This window comes from Nyctibius grandis, unplaced genomic scaffold (assembly GCF_013368605.1).
Source record: "Nyctibius grandis isolate bNycGra1 unplaced genomic scaffold, bNycGra1.pri scaffold_112_arrow_ctg1, whole genome shotgun sequence".
NCBI lineage: Eukaryota > Metazoa > Chordata > Aves > Nyctibiiformes > Nyctibiidae > Nyctibius > Nyctibius grandis.
Genome location: NW_027167486.1, coordinates 1 through 15,686, shown reverse-complemented (window position 1 = coordinate 15,686; position 15,686 = coordinate 1). Strand labels below are relative to the sequence as shown.

Below are 15,686 nucleotides of genomic sequence, written 5' to 3'. Positions count from 1 at the left end.
TCGCCTTTTTTCATTAAAAAATGGCCCGAGCTCGCGCCGGCCCCTTAAACCATCAAATTAGAGTATTTTAACAATTAAATTATCGGCTTCCAGAGCCGCTTTTTCTTAAAACAGCCTTAAAAGCTCCGTTTTTTCTTAAAAAAACAGCCATAAGAGCTTCCTTTTTAAAGAATAAAGCAGCTTTAAGAGCTTTTTTTTTAAATAAAGCCACTTTGAGAGCTTTTTGCGTTAAAAAAAGCTCCCCGGCGGGTCCAGGCGACTGAATCGCTGGTTTAGGAATTTAGAAAACAGCTTTAAGAGCTTTTTTTTCTTTAAACGAAAGAGATTTCGGGTCTTTTTCGTTAAATAAAGCGGCTTTAAGAGCCTGTCTTAAAAAATATCGCGGCTTCAAGAATTTTTTATGAAAATAAAGCGGCTTTAAGCGCTTTTTTATAAAAAATAAGCAATTTCAAGAGCTTTTTTATAAAATAATCGCCGCTTTAAGCGCTTTTTTATAAAAATAGAGCAGCTTTAAGAGCTTTCTCCGGCCGGGGCGCGGCGCGGGACCCGCCGATATCGCGACAGAGTCACGACCCGGGTCCGCTCCGTCGCCGCGCGCCCGCCCGGGCCCCCCCGTTTTAAAGCCGCTGAGCCTCAGCGCCGCCGCGGCCGCTTCCGCGGGGGGGGCGGGCAAAGAAATAGTCCCCAAAATCGCCAAAAAAAGGGCAGCGGCCAAAAAAATTCACCCTGCCCCCACGCCAGGAAACCGCTTTTCTTCTTTTTCTTCTTTTTCCCCTCATTTTTCCCCTTTTTTTCCCTATTTTTCTCCCTTTTTTCCTCCTTTTTCCCCTTCCCCCCCCATAAATCAGCCCCGTGTGTTTCAGCATTAAAATGGTTAAATTTAACACCAAGTTTTTACTCGGTTTTGCCCATTCTGGACAAAAAAAACCCCACAACCCGCCCCCCCCCCGACCTTTCCGGAGGATTTTTGTGCGTTCTCATGATTTAATAAATAAGATTTAACGCCGGTTTTATTCTTGCTGCGTCACGGGGCCGGGTCCTGGGGGAAAAGGCTCCTTTTCTCCCCAAAACGGTCACAAATCCTGGGGGGGAAAGGGCTGAGCGACGCTGGGCTCTCGAGGGGGGACACAGACCCCAGAAACCCCCTTTTTCACCCATTTCCTTGTTTACAGCAAAGCCCAAAGGACCTTTTTTTAAATATTTGTTTTCACCCATTTCCATAAAAGCCCAAACAACCCTTGATAAAAATAAATATTTTTGTCCCCTTCTAACAAAGCCCAAATATCCCTTTTTTTTACTTCTTCCTTTCCAGGAAAACACCCCAAAATCTCTGCATTTCACACCATTTCCAGGCCGTGCTGAGTCACGGCACGGCTGGTTTTCAACCAGGTGGGGGAAAAAAAAAAAAAACACCACCTTTTATGGGATTTTTGAGGCGTTTTCGGGCAGGATCCGACTCCCCAAAAGTGCTGGTGGGGAGGACGCCCCCCCCCCCAGCCCCCCGACCTGTAATTAAAGCCTCTCCAGGGCTAATTAAAGCCGCTCCGGGGCTAATTAAAGCCGCTGACGAAGCCAACGAGGCATTTCGGAGGCGCTGGGCGAGTGTTTCCGACGTGTTTCCAGGGCGTTTCCAGCAGGAGAAGATATTTCCCTGTTATTATTATTATTTTGCTGCGTTGTTCTGCCATTAGGACCCACAAAACTGGTTCTTTTTTCACCATTTCAGCCGTAGGGAAAGGCCCCCCCCGCCCCCACTCTATATTTTGGGGGGGGAATTCACCTCAATGATGATTTTTGCAGCCATGATTTGCCCATTTCTGGCTGTTTTTAATCACATACACCCGCCCCCTCCCCGGTTTCAGCTTTAAAATTATTTTATAGGCTGCGGCACGGCCAAAGTTCACGTTTTCTGCATGGAAATACCCCAAAAAACGGCTTTTCACTCACAGGCTGGGCCTAGAGGGGCCATTTTAAGGCATTTTCCACAGGAAAGGTGAACCTGTTTTTCACCAAAACCTGAATTTTAGCAGAAAATTAAAAAAAAAGGCCCAGCTAGAGGGAAAAAATGTGGTTTTTTTTAACTGGAACAGCACTAAAAATCCTCAAAATGAGCCCAAAAGAGGCCCAACAGCTCTGCCAGCCCTTTTAGGCCGATTTAAGCCATTTTTGAGGCCCAGGGTACAGATTTTGGCCCCGACTGGCGCAGAACCGTGAGGGAAGCCTCAAAAAAACCAGCACCGAGCTGAAAACCGCAGTTTTTCATCCTTTTTTACCCAAACAGCCTTTTTTTGAGCCCAGGAGGGAGGCCCTCGCCCCCCAGCCCGCTCTCCGCAGGGCTTTGGGGTGAACCCCCCGCATTCCTCACCCTTCTTGCACCCTGAAGGCACAATTTTCCTGAGGCTTTTCTCCTGTTTGAAAACCAGCCCTTTTTAGCGAGTTTTCACACAAAAATTACCTCGGGGAAGGCGGCGGCGGGGGGGGGACACACACGACTTTACCGCGTTCCCCCCAACCGGGGACCCCCAAACCGCCGCTCAAACGGCACAAAGCCCCCTCCCCCCCCTCGCTCCCCTCCCCCCACCCTTTAACTTTAATTTTAACCCTTTTCCACGCCCATTTACAGGCAAAAAAAACAGGGATTTGGGGGCGGGCCGGCGCGGCGGAGGGATACGCGGCGAGGCGCCCCCCCCCCCGCGCGGTGACGCGGCCCCGCGGCCGGTTCTAACCGGCGCGATCCGGCCCGCCCGCCCGTGGCGCAGCGCGGCTCTGCGCATGCGCCGCCAGCGCCCCGCCCCTCGCCCCGCCCCCCTGCCGCAGTGCCGCCGGGGGCGGGGGCGGGCGGGGGGCGCGGCCGCTCCGTCCTTTGCCGCCCCTGATTTGGGGTGGGGGGGGGGGTATTATCGGTATTATCCTGCCACCCACATCCAACGCCGAGCCGGCAGAGACGGAAAAGTACAAAAAAACCCCTTTTCCCCTTGATTTTTACCTCAGAAAACGAGGCGGGGGGGGGGTGTGCGTGTGCCCCGTCCCTCAGGGAAAGCGCGACCGCGGGCCCCAAAACCGCCCGAACCGCGACCCCCCCCCCACCGCCCCCGCTCGTTCCCCACCCAAAACCCCCAATATTTCATATTTTAGTCAAAAATCACCCGCTCCACCGACCCGAAGTGGCGATTTTTCAACAAGGCCCCGACCCCCCCCAGGGAGGCGCCGTTCCCGCCATTTCCCTCAGGGAGCCGCTCCCAAAAACAGTCACTTTATCCCCAAAATATTGACCTTATCCCCCTAAATATTGACTTTATACCCAAAATATTGACTTTATCCGACAAAATATTGATGTTATCCCCAAAATATTGACTTTATCCCCCAAATATTTACTGTATCCCCCAAAATATTGACTTTATCCCCAAAATATTTACTGTATTCCCCAAAATATTGACTTTATCCCCAAAATATTTACTGTATCCCCCAAAATATTGACTTTATCCCCAAAATATTGACTTTATCCCCAAAATATTTACTGTATTCCCCAAAATATTGACTTTATCCCCCAAAATATTTAGTGTTCCCCAAAATATTGACTTTATCCCCCAAATATTTACTGTATCCCCCAAAATATTGACTTTAACCCCCAAAATATTTGTATTTTTTTAGCCCATCCCTGTTTATAAACCTGCTGGTATTTACCTGTGTCCCTCAAGCCTCAAAAATCCTTAAATCTGCCCCAAAAATCCTTAAATCTGCCCCAAAAATCCCCCCCCCCTTCGGGAGCACGAATCTTTCCCAAATCACTGATTCTCCCTTAAAATTAAAAAAATAAATTATTTTTTGGGGCCGAGGCGGTTTTGCCGCAGGCGGGGGCGCGATGCGGCTTTTTCTTGTTAAAAAATGTGATAAATTTGGTGAAAAACAGGCCCTGGGGGGGGGGGGAATGAAAGGGAAAGGGGGGTAAAAATGGGGTAAAATGGGGAAATTGTTGAATTTTGGGGGGTTTTGTGCCCAGGACAGGAGGCGCACGCGGAGCCCCAAAACCGGCTGGATTCGCCCCAAAGGAGGCGGCGGGAGCGAGCGAGGTGTGTGGGGCGGGGAGGGGGTGCAAAGCAGGAGACCCCCCCCCCAAAAACACGAGACCCCCAAAACACACGGGCCCCCCCCACACACATCCCCCCCTCCCCAAAATGGCGCCGTCACGCGGAGCCGCCATTTCCCAGCCCCAAACCGCCCGGATTTAACCCCAAAACGGGGGGGGGGGGGGCACCTCCGTGTCCCTGCGCCGTTTATTAGTGTTTGGGGGGGGGGGTGTCCATGCTGGGGGGCTCCCAGTGCTCCCAGTCCGTGCTGGGGGGGGGGGCTCCCAGTCCGGGGGGGGGGTCTCAGCCCTGCTCCGGCCCGGCCCCCCCCGCCACGGCGCCGTAGGAGCCCCCCCCCCCGCCCGAAGAAGGACGTCGTGCGCCGGGGGGGCTTCACCCGCCGCAGCTCCTGCCCTGGGGGGGGACACGGAGGGGAGGGGGGGGGTCAGCACACACCGGGCCCCCCCGGGTGACCCCCCCCCCACCCCCGAGGGCCCCCCAAGCCCCGTGTGCCCCCCCCCCAATTCCCAGATGCTGGGACCCCCCATGTCTCCCCCCCCAAAGGCACCTGGGACCCCCATGTCCCCCCCCCCCAGGCTCTGGGGACCCCCCACGTCTCCCCTCACCCCCCCCGATGCCAGGGTCTCCCCGCCCCCCCCCCCCAGACCCTCTGCCCCCCCCCCTGTACCCCCCCAGACCCCCTGCCCCCCCCGTCCCACCCTCCTGCACGTAGTCGATCGTGGCCAGGCGCTCGGGGCGGGGGCAGGTGACGCTCTCGTGCCGCCGCAAGGGGGCGCCCCGCGGCGGGGGGGGGGTCTCCGGGGGGGTCCCCGGGGGGGGCGGGGCGGGGCCCGGCCCCCCCAGCTCGATGCAGCACTCGATGAGGGCGCTCATCAGCTCCGCCTGGGGGCGCTGTCAGCGCGCGGGCACGACCCCCCCCCCGCCCCACAAGTGCCCCCCATCTGCCCCCCAAGTGACCCCCAAGGCCCCACAACCCCCCCCAGAGCCCCCCCAGTGCCCCCCAACCTCCCCAGTGCCCCCCAACACCCCCCCAAGTGACCCCCAGTGCCCCACAACCCCCCCCAGAGCCCCCCCAGTGCCCCCCAACCTCCCCAGTGCCCCCCAACTGCCCCCAACCGCCCCCCAAGTGACCCCCAAGGCCCCACAACCCCCCCCAGAGCCCCCCAAGTGACCCCCATCTGCCCCCCAACCCCCCCCAGAGCCCCCCCAGAGCCCCCCAACCGCCCAAGTGACCCCCAGAGCCCCCCAAGTGACCCCCAACTGCCCCAACCCCCCCCAGAGCCCCCCAACCTCCCCAGTGCCCCCCAACTGCCCCCCAAGTGACCCCCAGTGCCCCTCAACCACCCCCAGTGCCCCCCAGCTGCCCCCCACGGGCACAGCCCCCCCACCGTGGGTCTGACCTGGGGGGAGAACACCCGCAGCAGCCGGTTCACGGGGGCGCCCTCGTGGTCACCGTCGAACTCCAGCCACAGCTGGGGGGGCCCCACGGCGTCCCCCCCGTCCTGCCCCACGGCGTCCCCCCCATCCTGCCCCACGGCGGCCCCCTCCTGCCCCACGGCGCCCACCAGCTCCCAGCACAGCTCGGGGAAGGTCAGCGTCAGCAGCACGTGCTGGGGGGGGGACAGGGGGGTCAGCCCCACCGCTACCCCCTGACCCATGGTGACCTCCCCCTGCCCCACAGCCTCCCGCTGTGCCCCATAGGTGCTCCATGGCATCCTCCCAACTGCCCCACAGATGCCCCCACAGACCCCCCTGGGCCTGATCCTGCCCCACAGACCGCCCTATGGGCCTGACCCTGCCCCACAGCCCCCCCCCTCAGCCCCACAGCCCCCCCATGGGCCTGATCCTGCCCCACAAAACCCCCCCTCAGCCCCACAGCCCCCCCATGGGCCTGATCCAGCCCCACAGCCCCCCCCCCATGGCCTGATCCAGCCCCACAGACCCGCCCCATGGCCTGACCCTGCCCCACAGCCCCCCGCCCCCCCCCCCACCCCGTACCTTCTCCCGGGGGTCGATGATGGTGAACCCCTCCAGCCCCACGGCGACGCTGACGGGCCGCAGCCCCCCCCGGCCCAGCAGCCCCCCGGGGGGGCGGTCAATGGCCCCCGGGAAGAAGGCGCACCTTGGGGGGGGGGGGGGCAACACCTGAGTCCCCGCGAGCACTTGTGGGGCGCGGGGTGGGGGGTTGGGGGTGTCCCCGGGGGTCCCGCGCCCCCCACTCACCCGTAGGCGGGCAGGCGGTGGCAGCGGCGCAGGAAGGCGCGGTAGAGCGCGGCGGGGGGCGCGCGGGGGCCGGGGGCGCGGGCGAAGGCGCGGAGCAGCCCCTCCTCGGGGGGGGGCGCGCGGGGGCCCCGGCGCAGGGCGCCCCACAGCCCCCCCCGGGCCCGGCGCGGCGGCAGCAGCTCCCCCAGCAGCGGCCTGGCGGGGGGGGAGAGGGGTCAGGGGGGGCGCAGGGGGCACAGGCGGGGGGCCATGGGGCAGGGGGTGCTGTGGGGTGCAGTGCTATGGGGCAGGGGGTGCTATGGGGCAGGGGGTGCTGTGGGGCAGGGGGTGCTGTGGGGCAGTGAGTGCCGTGGGGCAGGGGGTGCTGTGGGGCAGGGGGTGCTGTGGGGCAGTGAGTGCCGTGGGGCAGGGGGTGCTGTGGGGCAGGGGGTGCTGTGGGGCAGTGAGTGCCGTGGGGCAGGGGGTGCTGTGGGGCAGGGGGTGCTATGGGGCAGTGAGTGCCGTGGGGCAGGGGGTGCTGTGGGGCAGGGGGTGCTATGGGGCAGGGGGTGCTGTGGGGCAGTGAGTGCCGTGGGGCAGGGGGTGCTGTGGGGCAGGGGGTGCTGTGGGGCAGTGAGTGCCGTGGGGCAGGGGGTGCTATGGGGCAGCACTCACCGCAGGCCGTGGGTCAGGGGTGCTATGGGGCAGGGGTGCTATGGGGCAGCACTCACCGCAGGCCGTGGGGCAGGGGGCTCTATGGGGCAGGGGCGCTATGGGGCAGCACTCACCACAGGCCGTGGGTCAGGGGTTGCTATGGGGCAGGGCGCTATGGGGCAGCACTCACCGCAGGCCGTGGGTCAGGGGTTGCTATGGGGCGCAGGGCTATGGGGCAGCACTCACCGCAGGCCGTGGGGCGTGTGGCGCCCCGGCTCGAAGGGCCCCAGGCGCAGGCGGCAGCTCAGCCCCCCCAGCTCCTCGGCCTCGGGGGGGGCCGTGGGGTAGCGCCCCCCCAGCACGTTCCCCCGCGCCTCCTCGTACAGCAGCCGCAGCAGCTCCTCCTCCTCCACCTGCGGGCGCCCCACACCGCCCCACAGCTCACCCCATAGCGCCCCACACCACCGCACATCACCCCACGGCACCCCACATCTCCCTGGGGTACCCCATGTCACCCCACACTCCCAAGGGTCCCACCCCCATGACTCCCCCCCCCCCAGGACCCAGGTCTCTGGGGGTGCCCAACACCCGACCCCACACCGGGGGGTCCCCAGCCCCACACCATGGGGGTCCCCAGCCCCACACCGTCCCACACCAGGGGTCCCCAGCCCCACACCATGGGGGTCCCCGGCCCCACACCATGGGGGTCCCCAGCCCCACACCGCCCCACACCGGGGGTCCCGCGCCCCCTCACCTCCAGCTCCTTGCTCTTGGGGAAGAAGACGTTCCTGCGCAGCTGCAGGCAGGGCTCGTCTGTGGGGCGGGGGGTGAGGGGGCGCCATGGGGCACGGGGGGGTGCCGTGGGGCGCTGTGGGGCGCCGTGGGGCTCGAGGGGGCTGTGGGGGTCTCACCTCGGGCGATGTCGGCCGGGGAGCCCAGGCTGAGGCGCAGCAGCAGCTCGGGCCAGCGCCGGACCAGGGGCAGCGGCCGGTGCCGGGGCTTGAGCTGCACCTCTGGGGGCACGGGGGGGCTGGGCCCGCGGACGGACCCCAGACCCACACCCGGACCCACAGCGACCCCAGACCCACAGAGACCCCAGACCCACACCCGGACCCACAGAGACCCCAGACCCACAGAGACCCCACAGACCCGCAGGGAACCCAGGGACCCCCACAGGGACCCATGGATCCACACCCGGACACACAGGGACCCATGGGGACCCCAGACCCACACAGACCCCAGACCCACATGGGGACCCACAGGGACCCATGGGCACCCATGGACCCACACCCAAACCCACGGGGACCCCAGACCCACAGGGACCCACCAGGACCCACAGGGACCCCAGACCCATGAGACCCACGGACCCACAGCCAGACCCACGGGGACCCCAGACTCACACGGAGACCCACCAGGACCCAGAGACCCCCACGGGGATCCCAGACCCACAGGGACCCCCCCCCCCGCCAGCCGCCCCCCCCCCACCCCCCAGCCCCCCCCTCACCCAGCAGGGGCGACCCCAGCCACAGCGCGAGCGCCTCGGTGGCGATGGGGGGCAGGCGCAGCGCCCCCTGCAGGCGGAGCAGCAGCTCCCCGGCCGTGGGGCCCGGGGGGGGCCCGAGCGCCAGCGGGACCCCCGACCCGTCCGGCAGGAAGGCGACGGCTGGGGGGGGACGGGGGGGGTCAGGGGGCCGGGACCCCCATAGAGACCCCCGCCGGGACCCCGCCCGGGACCCACAGAGACCCTCGGGACCCCCAGAGGCCCCCCAAGGACCCCCAGATCCCCCCGGGACCCCCCAGAGACCCCCTCGGGACCCACAGAGACCCCACAGAGACCCCCGGGACCCCCCCGGGACCCCCGACCCATCCGACAGGAAGGCGAGGGCTGGGGGGGGGGGGGGGTCAGGGGGCCGGGACCCCCACAGGGAACCCCCGGGACCCCCAGAGCCTCCCTCGCGACCCCCAGTGACCGCCCAGGGACCCCCCGGGACCCCCAGGGACCCCCCGGGACCCCCAGGACCTCCAGACCCCCCCCCGGCCCCACAGCCCCGCCCCCTCGGGGGGGGCGCAGCCGCCCGGGCCCCGCCCCCTCACCGGTGGCCCCGGGGGGCGCGGACGCCCCCTCCGCCTCCGCCTCCGCCTCCGCCTCCATGCGCGGGGCCGGGGTCAGCGCGGGGTCAGCGCGGGGGGGTCACGCCGGGGTCACGTCCACGGGCGGTTCCGTTCGCGCGCGCCGCGCTCGCGGCGGCCGGAAGCTCCGCGCGGGGGGGGGGGGGGGGAGGAGCCGCGCCCTGTGACGTCACATCGCGCCCCGCCCCGCGCGGAGGGAGGAGGCGGCGGCGCCCCCTGGCGGCGGGGAGGACCCGGAGCGCTGGGAGCCCGCGGGGGGGCTCGGGGGGTCCCGGGAGGCTCGGGGGGTCCCGGGGGGTTCCCGGGGGCGGCGCAGGAAGAGGCGGAGCCGCTGTACGAAGTATAGAACAGTGTATTCGTCTGTGCGCGGCGGGGGGGCCGGGGGGGCTCGGGGGGGGGGGCGGACCCGGGGGGTCCCGACCCCAATCGCGGGGCGTTAAAATTAAAAAATAAACCCAAAGAAAGACCCCGGGGGGCGGTAAAAAAACGATTGGGGGGGTGGGGAGGGGGGTCCCGCGGCCCCCAGGCCCCTCTGGTGCCCCCCTGGGTGTGGGGGACCGACCCCCTGCGCCCCCTGTTCCCTTGGGGGGGGGGACACACACACAGGACCACAGAGGTGTCACCCCCGGGGGGGTGACGGTGCCGGTGTCACCCCCGGGGGCTGACGGAGCCACGCGGGGTGATGGTGCCACCCGTGGGGGGGTGACGGTGCCACCATGGGGGTGACGGTGCCACCATGGGGGTGACGGCCCGCGGGGGGGGTCTGGGGGCGGGTGACGGCCCGTTGGGGGGTGCCCCCCCCCCCGTCACACGTAGTACTCCTTGTCCTTGTTGCGCCGGGCCTTGCCGGGCGCCTTGGGGGGCGCGGGGGGCGCCTTCTCCTTGGGGGTGCCCGCGGCGGGGGCTCCGGCGGCGTTGGCGGCGGCGTTGGGGGCCCCCGCGGGGGTCTCGGCGCCGGGGGGGGGCGCGGCGCCGATGTAGCGCCGGCCCTGGTCCACCTGGTAGGAGCCCTCGTCGCGGTTGCGGTACTTGTACATGGCGTAGAGCAGGATGAGGATGCAGAGCGCGGCGGCCGCCACGATGCCCACCACCATGCCCGTGGTGCCGCCGGCCTCGCGCACCACCTCCACGGCGGCTGTGGGGACAGCGGCGGGGGGGGCGGCGTGTCACCGGCGCGGCCGTGGCCCCCCGCCCCGCGCCCCCGACCGCCCCGCGCCCCGGCGCCCCCTCGCGCGGGTGCCGCTCGCCCGCCGGCACCAGCCCCGGCAGCGGCGCGGCGGCCGCGGTGGCCGCGGTGGCCGCGGCGTCGGTGACCACGAGGCGGGCGGTGGCGTCGTCGTCGCCGTCGCCCTCGTGGTGGTGGTGGCGGTGGCGGGGGGCGGCGGCGTCGCCGCCGCCGTCGCGCCCCGCGAAGTCCTCGTCGTCGGCCGGCGGCGCGTTGGGGTCGGCCGCCTCCCCCGAGGCGAAGCCCGAGGGCTCCTCGCAGTCGGGGCCGCAGCCGGCGGGGGGGGCGCGGGGGGACGCGGCGCTGGGGGGGGGCGGCGGCGGCGGGGGGGACGCGGGACCCCCGCCCGCCGGGGACGCCGGCAGCACCAGCTCCCCGCCTGCGGAGACACAAGGGAGACAGGGGGGGGGGGGCCGGGGGGGGCCCCGCGTCAGCCCCCGCCGCCGGCCCCCCGCAGCCCCCCGGCCCCCCCCCCCCCGCCCCCCCTCGGCCTTTTCCGCGCTTTTTCTGCTAATTATTATTTTATCTTTTTTTTTTTATCTTTTTTTTCTCGTTTTTTTTTTTTTTGTTTTTTTAGAGCAAACCGCGGCGCCGCCGTCAACTTACATCGCGGGTGGGGCCGGGTGATTTTAGCGTGGAGGAAAAAGAAATTGCAGGAAGGAAGAGGGAAAGCACCAAAAAAAGAGAAACAATAAAAAAGAGAAAAACGGAAAAAAAGAGAAAAAGAACAAAAAGGGAAGAAGAGAAGAGACACGGTGAGAAGGTGCCGCCGGCCCCTGCGGCAGCACCGGCCTCGGGCGGCCACGCGCAGCATCCACCCGGCTGGACACACGTCCATATGTCCATCCGTACGTCCATCCACCCATCCATCCACCCTCAGATCCATCCATCCATCCTTAGATCCATCTAGGAAGCCTTGAACGTGTCTACCCATCCGTACATCCATCCATCCATCTGTCCGTCCATCTCTAAATCCATCCATCCTTGGATCCATCCAACCATCCAGCCTTGAACCCATCTGGGAAGCCTTGAACATGTCCATCCATCCATGTGTCCGTCCATCTCTAAATCCATCCATACGTCCACCCTTGAATCCATCTAGGAAGCCTGAAGGTGTCCACCCATCCGTGTGTCCATCTGTCCATCCATCCACCCTCAGATCCATCCATCCATCCTTAGATCCATATGGGAAGCCTTGAACATGTCCACTCATCCATACGTCTGTCCATCTCTAAATCCATCTGTCCATCCAACCATCCAGCCTTGAACCCATCTGGGAAGCCTTGAATGCACCCATCCATCTGTGTGTCCGTCCATCTCTAAATCCATCCATCCTTGGATCCATCCATCCATCCATCCATACGTCCAGCCATCCATGTGTCCATCCATCCATCCATCCTTGAATCCATCTGGGAAGCCTTGAACCTGTCCATCCATCCGTGAGTCCATCCATCCTCAGATCCATCCATCCGTCCTCCAATCTGTCCGTCTGTCCATCTTTAAATCCACCCTTGGATCCATCCATCCACGCATGCATCCGTACGTCCAGCCATCCACGTATCCATCCGTCCATCCATCCCTCCCTCCATCCACCCATCTGTCCATCCATCCTTCAATCCATCTGGGAAGCCTTGAACCTGTCCATCCAGCCATCCGTGTGTCCATCTCTAAACCCATCCATCCATCCAGCCAGCCAGCCTTGGACCCATCTGGGAAGCCTTGAACGCATCCATCCATCTGTACGTCCAGCCATCCATGCGTCCATCCATCCTCAGACCCATCCATCCGTCCGTGTGTCCATCCAAACCTGCATCCATCCATCCTTCCATCCATGTGTCCATCCTCACATCCACCCATCCGTCCTCCAATCTGTCCATCTGTCCATCCTTAAATCCACCCTTGAATCCACCCACCCCGGCATCCGTCCAGCCTTGGATCTGTCCACGCATCCACCCAACCTTGAATCGATCTCTCTGCCCGTCCGTGTGTCCGTCCATTCATCCCCAAGTCCATTCTCAAATCTATCCATCCTTGAATCCGTCCATCTGTCCACCCGTCCAGCCTTGAATCCAACCTTGAATCCACCCACCCGTCCCTGTGTCCATCCAGCCTTGGATCCGTCCATCCGTCTGTCCATCCAGCCATAAACCCATCCATCAACCTGGAGTCCATCCGTCCACGTGTCCATCTGTCCATCCAGCCTTGAACCCATCCCACACCCATCCTGGCATCCGTCCGTCCTTCAATCCGTCCGTGCGTCCGTCCCTCCTTCCATCGTCCATCTGTCCACCCATGCATCCATCCATCCAACCAGCCTTGAATCCCTCTCTGTCTCTCTGTCCATCCCTCATCCGTCATCCATTGTCCATCTGTCCATCCGTCCCACCAGCCTTGAATGAGTCTGTCTGTTTGTCCGTCATCCCTCCAGACTCCATCCGTCTGTCCGTCCTCCATCCGTCCCCCCCTTTATCGCCGTCTGTCCATTGTCCGTCCATCCGTCCGTCCCCCTCTCCTCCCCCCCACTCCCCGTGACCGCTGCCGGCCCCCCCCCATGGCGTCAAGGGGGGCTCGGGGGGGTCCCAGGGGACCCCCGTGGGGGCGGGGTTGGGTCCTCGCACGAGGCCCCAGGCGGCAGCGGCGTGCGACAGCCTCGCACGGGGGGGTGACACCGGGGGGGGGGTCCCTCCCTGTCCGTCTGTCCGTCCGTCTGTCCGTCCGTCAGGGCGGGGCCAAGGGCTTGCAGTGGGCGGGGCAAGGGGCGGGGCTTGCACACGCGTGTGCACGGAGCGGGTGGGAGCGTGTGCTGCTGCAGGGCAGGGAACACGTGTGTGAGGGGCGGGGGCGCAGGCGAGGGGGGGGACACGCGTGTGCACGGGGGTGCACATGTGAGTCTGTGTGTGCACGTGTGTGTGTGTGCACGTGTGTGTGTGCACGTGTGTGCGTTTGCAGCTCTTGCACACGCGTGTGCACGTGAGGGTGCGTGCGGCCGTGTCCCTTCCTGCGTGCACAAGCGTGTGTGAGTGTGTGTGAGCAGCCGTTGTGCACAGGCGTGTGCGCTTGTGCACGCGTGTACAGCGGTGTGAACGCGGGTGTGAGCACAAGCACGCACGTGTGCCTGCAGCCAGGTGCCTTTCTGCGTGTGTGAGCCTGTGTGTGACGTGTGTGCACATGTGTGAGTGGCTCGTGTGCACTTGTGTGGGTATGTGTGTGCACAGCTCTGTGCACATGTGTGTGCATGTGAGAGCTCACGTGTGTGTGCGCAGCTCTGTGCACGTGTGTGTGCACGTGTGTGTGCATGTGAGAGCTCACGTGTGTGCGCAGCTCTGTGCACGTGTGTGTGCACACGTGTGCGGCTGAGCGCGTTCCCGTGTGCACACGCGTGTGCGTAACCACGCGCCCTCCTGTGCGCACGCCCCCCTGAGCGTGTCGGCAGACACACGCGTGTGCCCCCGCTGCCGTGGGGGGCGTGTGTGTGTGACGGTGTCCGTGGGGGGGTCGGGCGTGCGAGGCCGCGTCGCACACGCGCGTGCCCGGCCCCCCGCGGAGGAGCACCCACCTGTGCCGGGCTCACACTCCTCCAGGTCCTCGTCGTCGCTCGGGCACTCGGCCGAGGCCACCAGGAGGTCGTCCGTGTTCTGGGGGGGCCGGGGGGGGTCACGGGGGGGCACCGCCCCCCACGGCACCGCACAGCCCACGGGGGGGGCCCGGGGGATCCCCCCCCCCAGAATGGACCCGGAGGTCTGATCCCACCCCCACCCCCTCCCCCAGAAGGGCCCAGGGGTCCGGGACCCCCCCCCAAAGGTCCAGGGACCCCCATTGCCCCATGGGAGGCGGGTGTCTGAGACCCCCCCCACCCCCAATCCCCCACCTGGGACCCCCCCTTCTTCCCCCCACAATGGACCCAGTCATCTGGGACCCCCCCCCTAAAGGACACAGGGGTCCAGGGGACCCCCCCCCGCCAAAAGACCCCCGTCGCCACGAGACCCGGGTGTCTGGGACCCCCCCCAAAGGACCTGGGTGTCTGATCCCACCCCCACCCCCTCCCCCAGAAGGGCCCAGGGGTCTGGGACCCCCCCCGCAAAGGTCCAGGGACCCCCATTGCCTCAGGGGAGGCGGGTGTCTGAGACCCCCCCCACCCCCAATCCCCCACCTGGGACCCCCCCTTCTTCCCCCCACAATGGACCCGGTCATCTGGGACCCCCCCCCTAAAGGACACAGGGGTCCAGGGGACCCCCCCCTGCCAAAAGACCCCCGTCACCACGAGACCCGTGTGTCTGAGACCCCCCCCAAAAGGACCTGGGTGTCTGAGACCCCCCCCTTGCCCCAGAAGGGCCCAGGGGTCCGGGACCCCCCCGAAAAGGACCTGGGGGACCCCTCCCCTCCCCCTACAAAGGACACAGGGGTCTGGGACCCCCCCCATCCCCCCCCCAAAAAGACCCCCATCACCACGAGACCTCTCCCGTCCCCCAGAAGGGCTCAGGGGTCCAGGACCCCCTCCCCCCCCCCCAGGACCCCCCCAAAGGACACAGGGGTCCAGGGGACCCCCCCCCCACCAAAGGACCCCCATCACCACGAGACCCAGGTGTCTGGGACCCCCCCCCTTCCCCCAGAAGGGCCCAGGGGTCCCGGCCCCCCCCCCAGAACCCCCCCCCGTGCCCCCCCCCCACCCCGTACCTGCGCGACGGTGTCGCGGAGGGTGGGCGAGCGCCCGCGGCGCGTGGTGGTGGTGGCCATGGTGGTGGTGGTCTCCATGATGGTGGTGGCCATGTCGGGGGGCGCGGGGGTGGCGCCGGGGGGCGCGGGGGGCGGGGGGGGCTCCCCCACGAGGCGCAGGTCCCCCTCGAGGCGCACGCGCGGGTGCCCCTCGGCCGCCAGCGCCAGCAGCTTCAGCCCGTTGTAGTAGAGCCCCGAGAGCTGCCCCTGGAAGGGGCGGCCCCGGTCGCGGCCCCCCACCCGCACGCGCGCCTGGCTGTTGAAGATGGTCAGCTGCCGGCCTGCGGACACGGAACCGCGGGGGCACGCGTGACACGCGGGACGGGGCACACGGACACGCGTGACACGCGGGCCGGGGCGCACGGACACGCAGGGGCACGCGTGACACGTGGGCACGCAGCACATGGGCCCGCGCGGCACGTGGACATGCGTGTCACACGGGCCTGTGCATCACACGAACCCCTGTGTCACAGGGACATGTGTGTCACGTGGACCCACATCACACAGACACGCGTGACACGTGGACCCACGTCGCACAGACCCATGTAGCACACAGAGCCACGTGTCACGCAGACACGTGTGTCACATGGACCTGCGCGTCACGCGAACCCCTGTGTCACATGGACCCGCGTGTTGCACAGACCCACATCACACAGACATGCGTGACACATGGA

General features: G+C 65.7%; 2 protein-coding genes across 2 annotated transcripts; both read right to left on the bottom strand.

Moving 5' to 3' along the window:
• Window positions 1–4,375: 4,375 nt before the first annotated feature.
• On the bottom strand, window positions 4,376–9,199 carry FRMD8 (FERM domain containing 8). Its single transcript, XM_068424549.1, has 9 exons — window positions 9,039–9,199; window positions 8,449–8,607; window positions 7,856–7,957; window positions 7,699–7,757; window positions 7,191–7,357; window positions 6,312–6,506; window positions 6,087–6,210; window positions 5,489–5,698; window positions 4,376–4,481 (listed from the first exon to the last, which is right to left on the bottom strand). The coding sequence occupies exons 1-9, from the start codon at window positions 9,094–9,096 to the stop codon at window positions 4,461–4,463; spliced, it is 1,095 nt and encodes a 364-aa protein (XP_068280650.1). The 5' UTR covers window positions 9,097–9,199; the 3' UTR covers window positions 4,376–4,460.
• A 271-nt stretch (window positions 9,200–9,470) lies between these two features.
• LOC137677269 (neurexin-1-beta-like) lies at window positions 9,471–15,293 on the bottom strand (the record flags this gene model as incomplete). Its single annotated transcript, XM_068424554.1, has 3 exons — window positions 9,471–10,209; window positions 13,820–13,934; window positions 14,974–15,293. Coding segments are annotated over 3 exons (764 nt in total), but the record flags the coding sequence as incomplete, so codon positions are not given.
• Window positions 15,294–15,686: the final 393 nt, after the last annotated feature.

Excerpts from the sequence above, each read along its gene's own strand:
- FRMD8 (XM_068424549.1), bottom strand. The coding sequence starts at position 9,096 with ATGGAGGCGGAGGCGGAGGCGGAGGCGGAGGGGGCGTCCGCGCCCCCC. Across the intron at positions 7,958-8,448 it reads GCTGGGGTCGCCCCTGCTGG|AGGTGCAGCTCAAGCCCCGG; the intron begins GTGAGGGGGGGG and ends CCGTGCCCCCAG. Across the intron at positions 6,507-7,190 it reads CACACGCCCCACGGCCTGCG|GCCGCTGCTGGGGGAGCTGC; the intron begins GTGAGTGCTGCC and ends CCCCCCCGCCAG.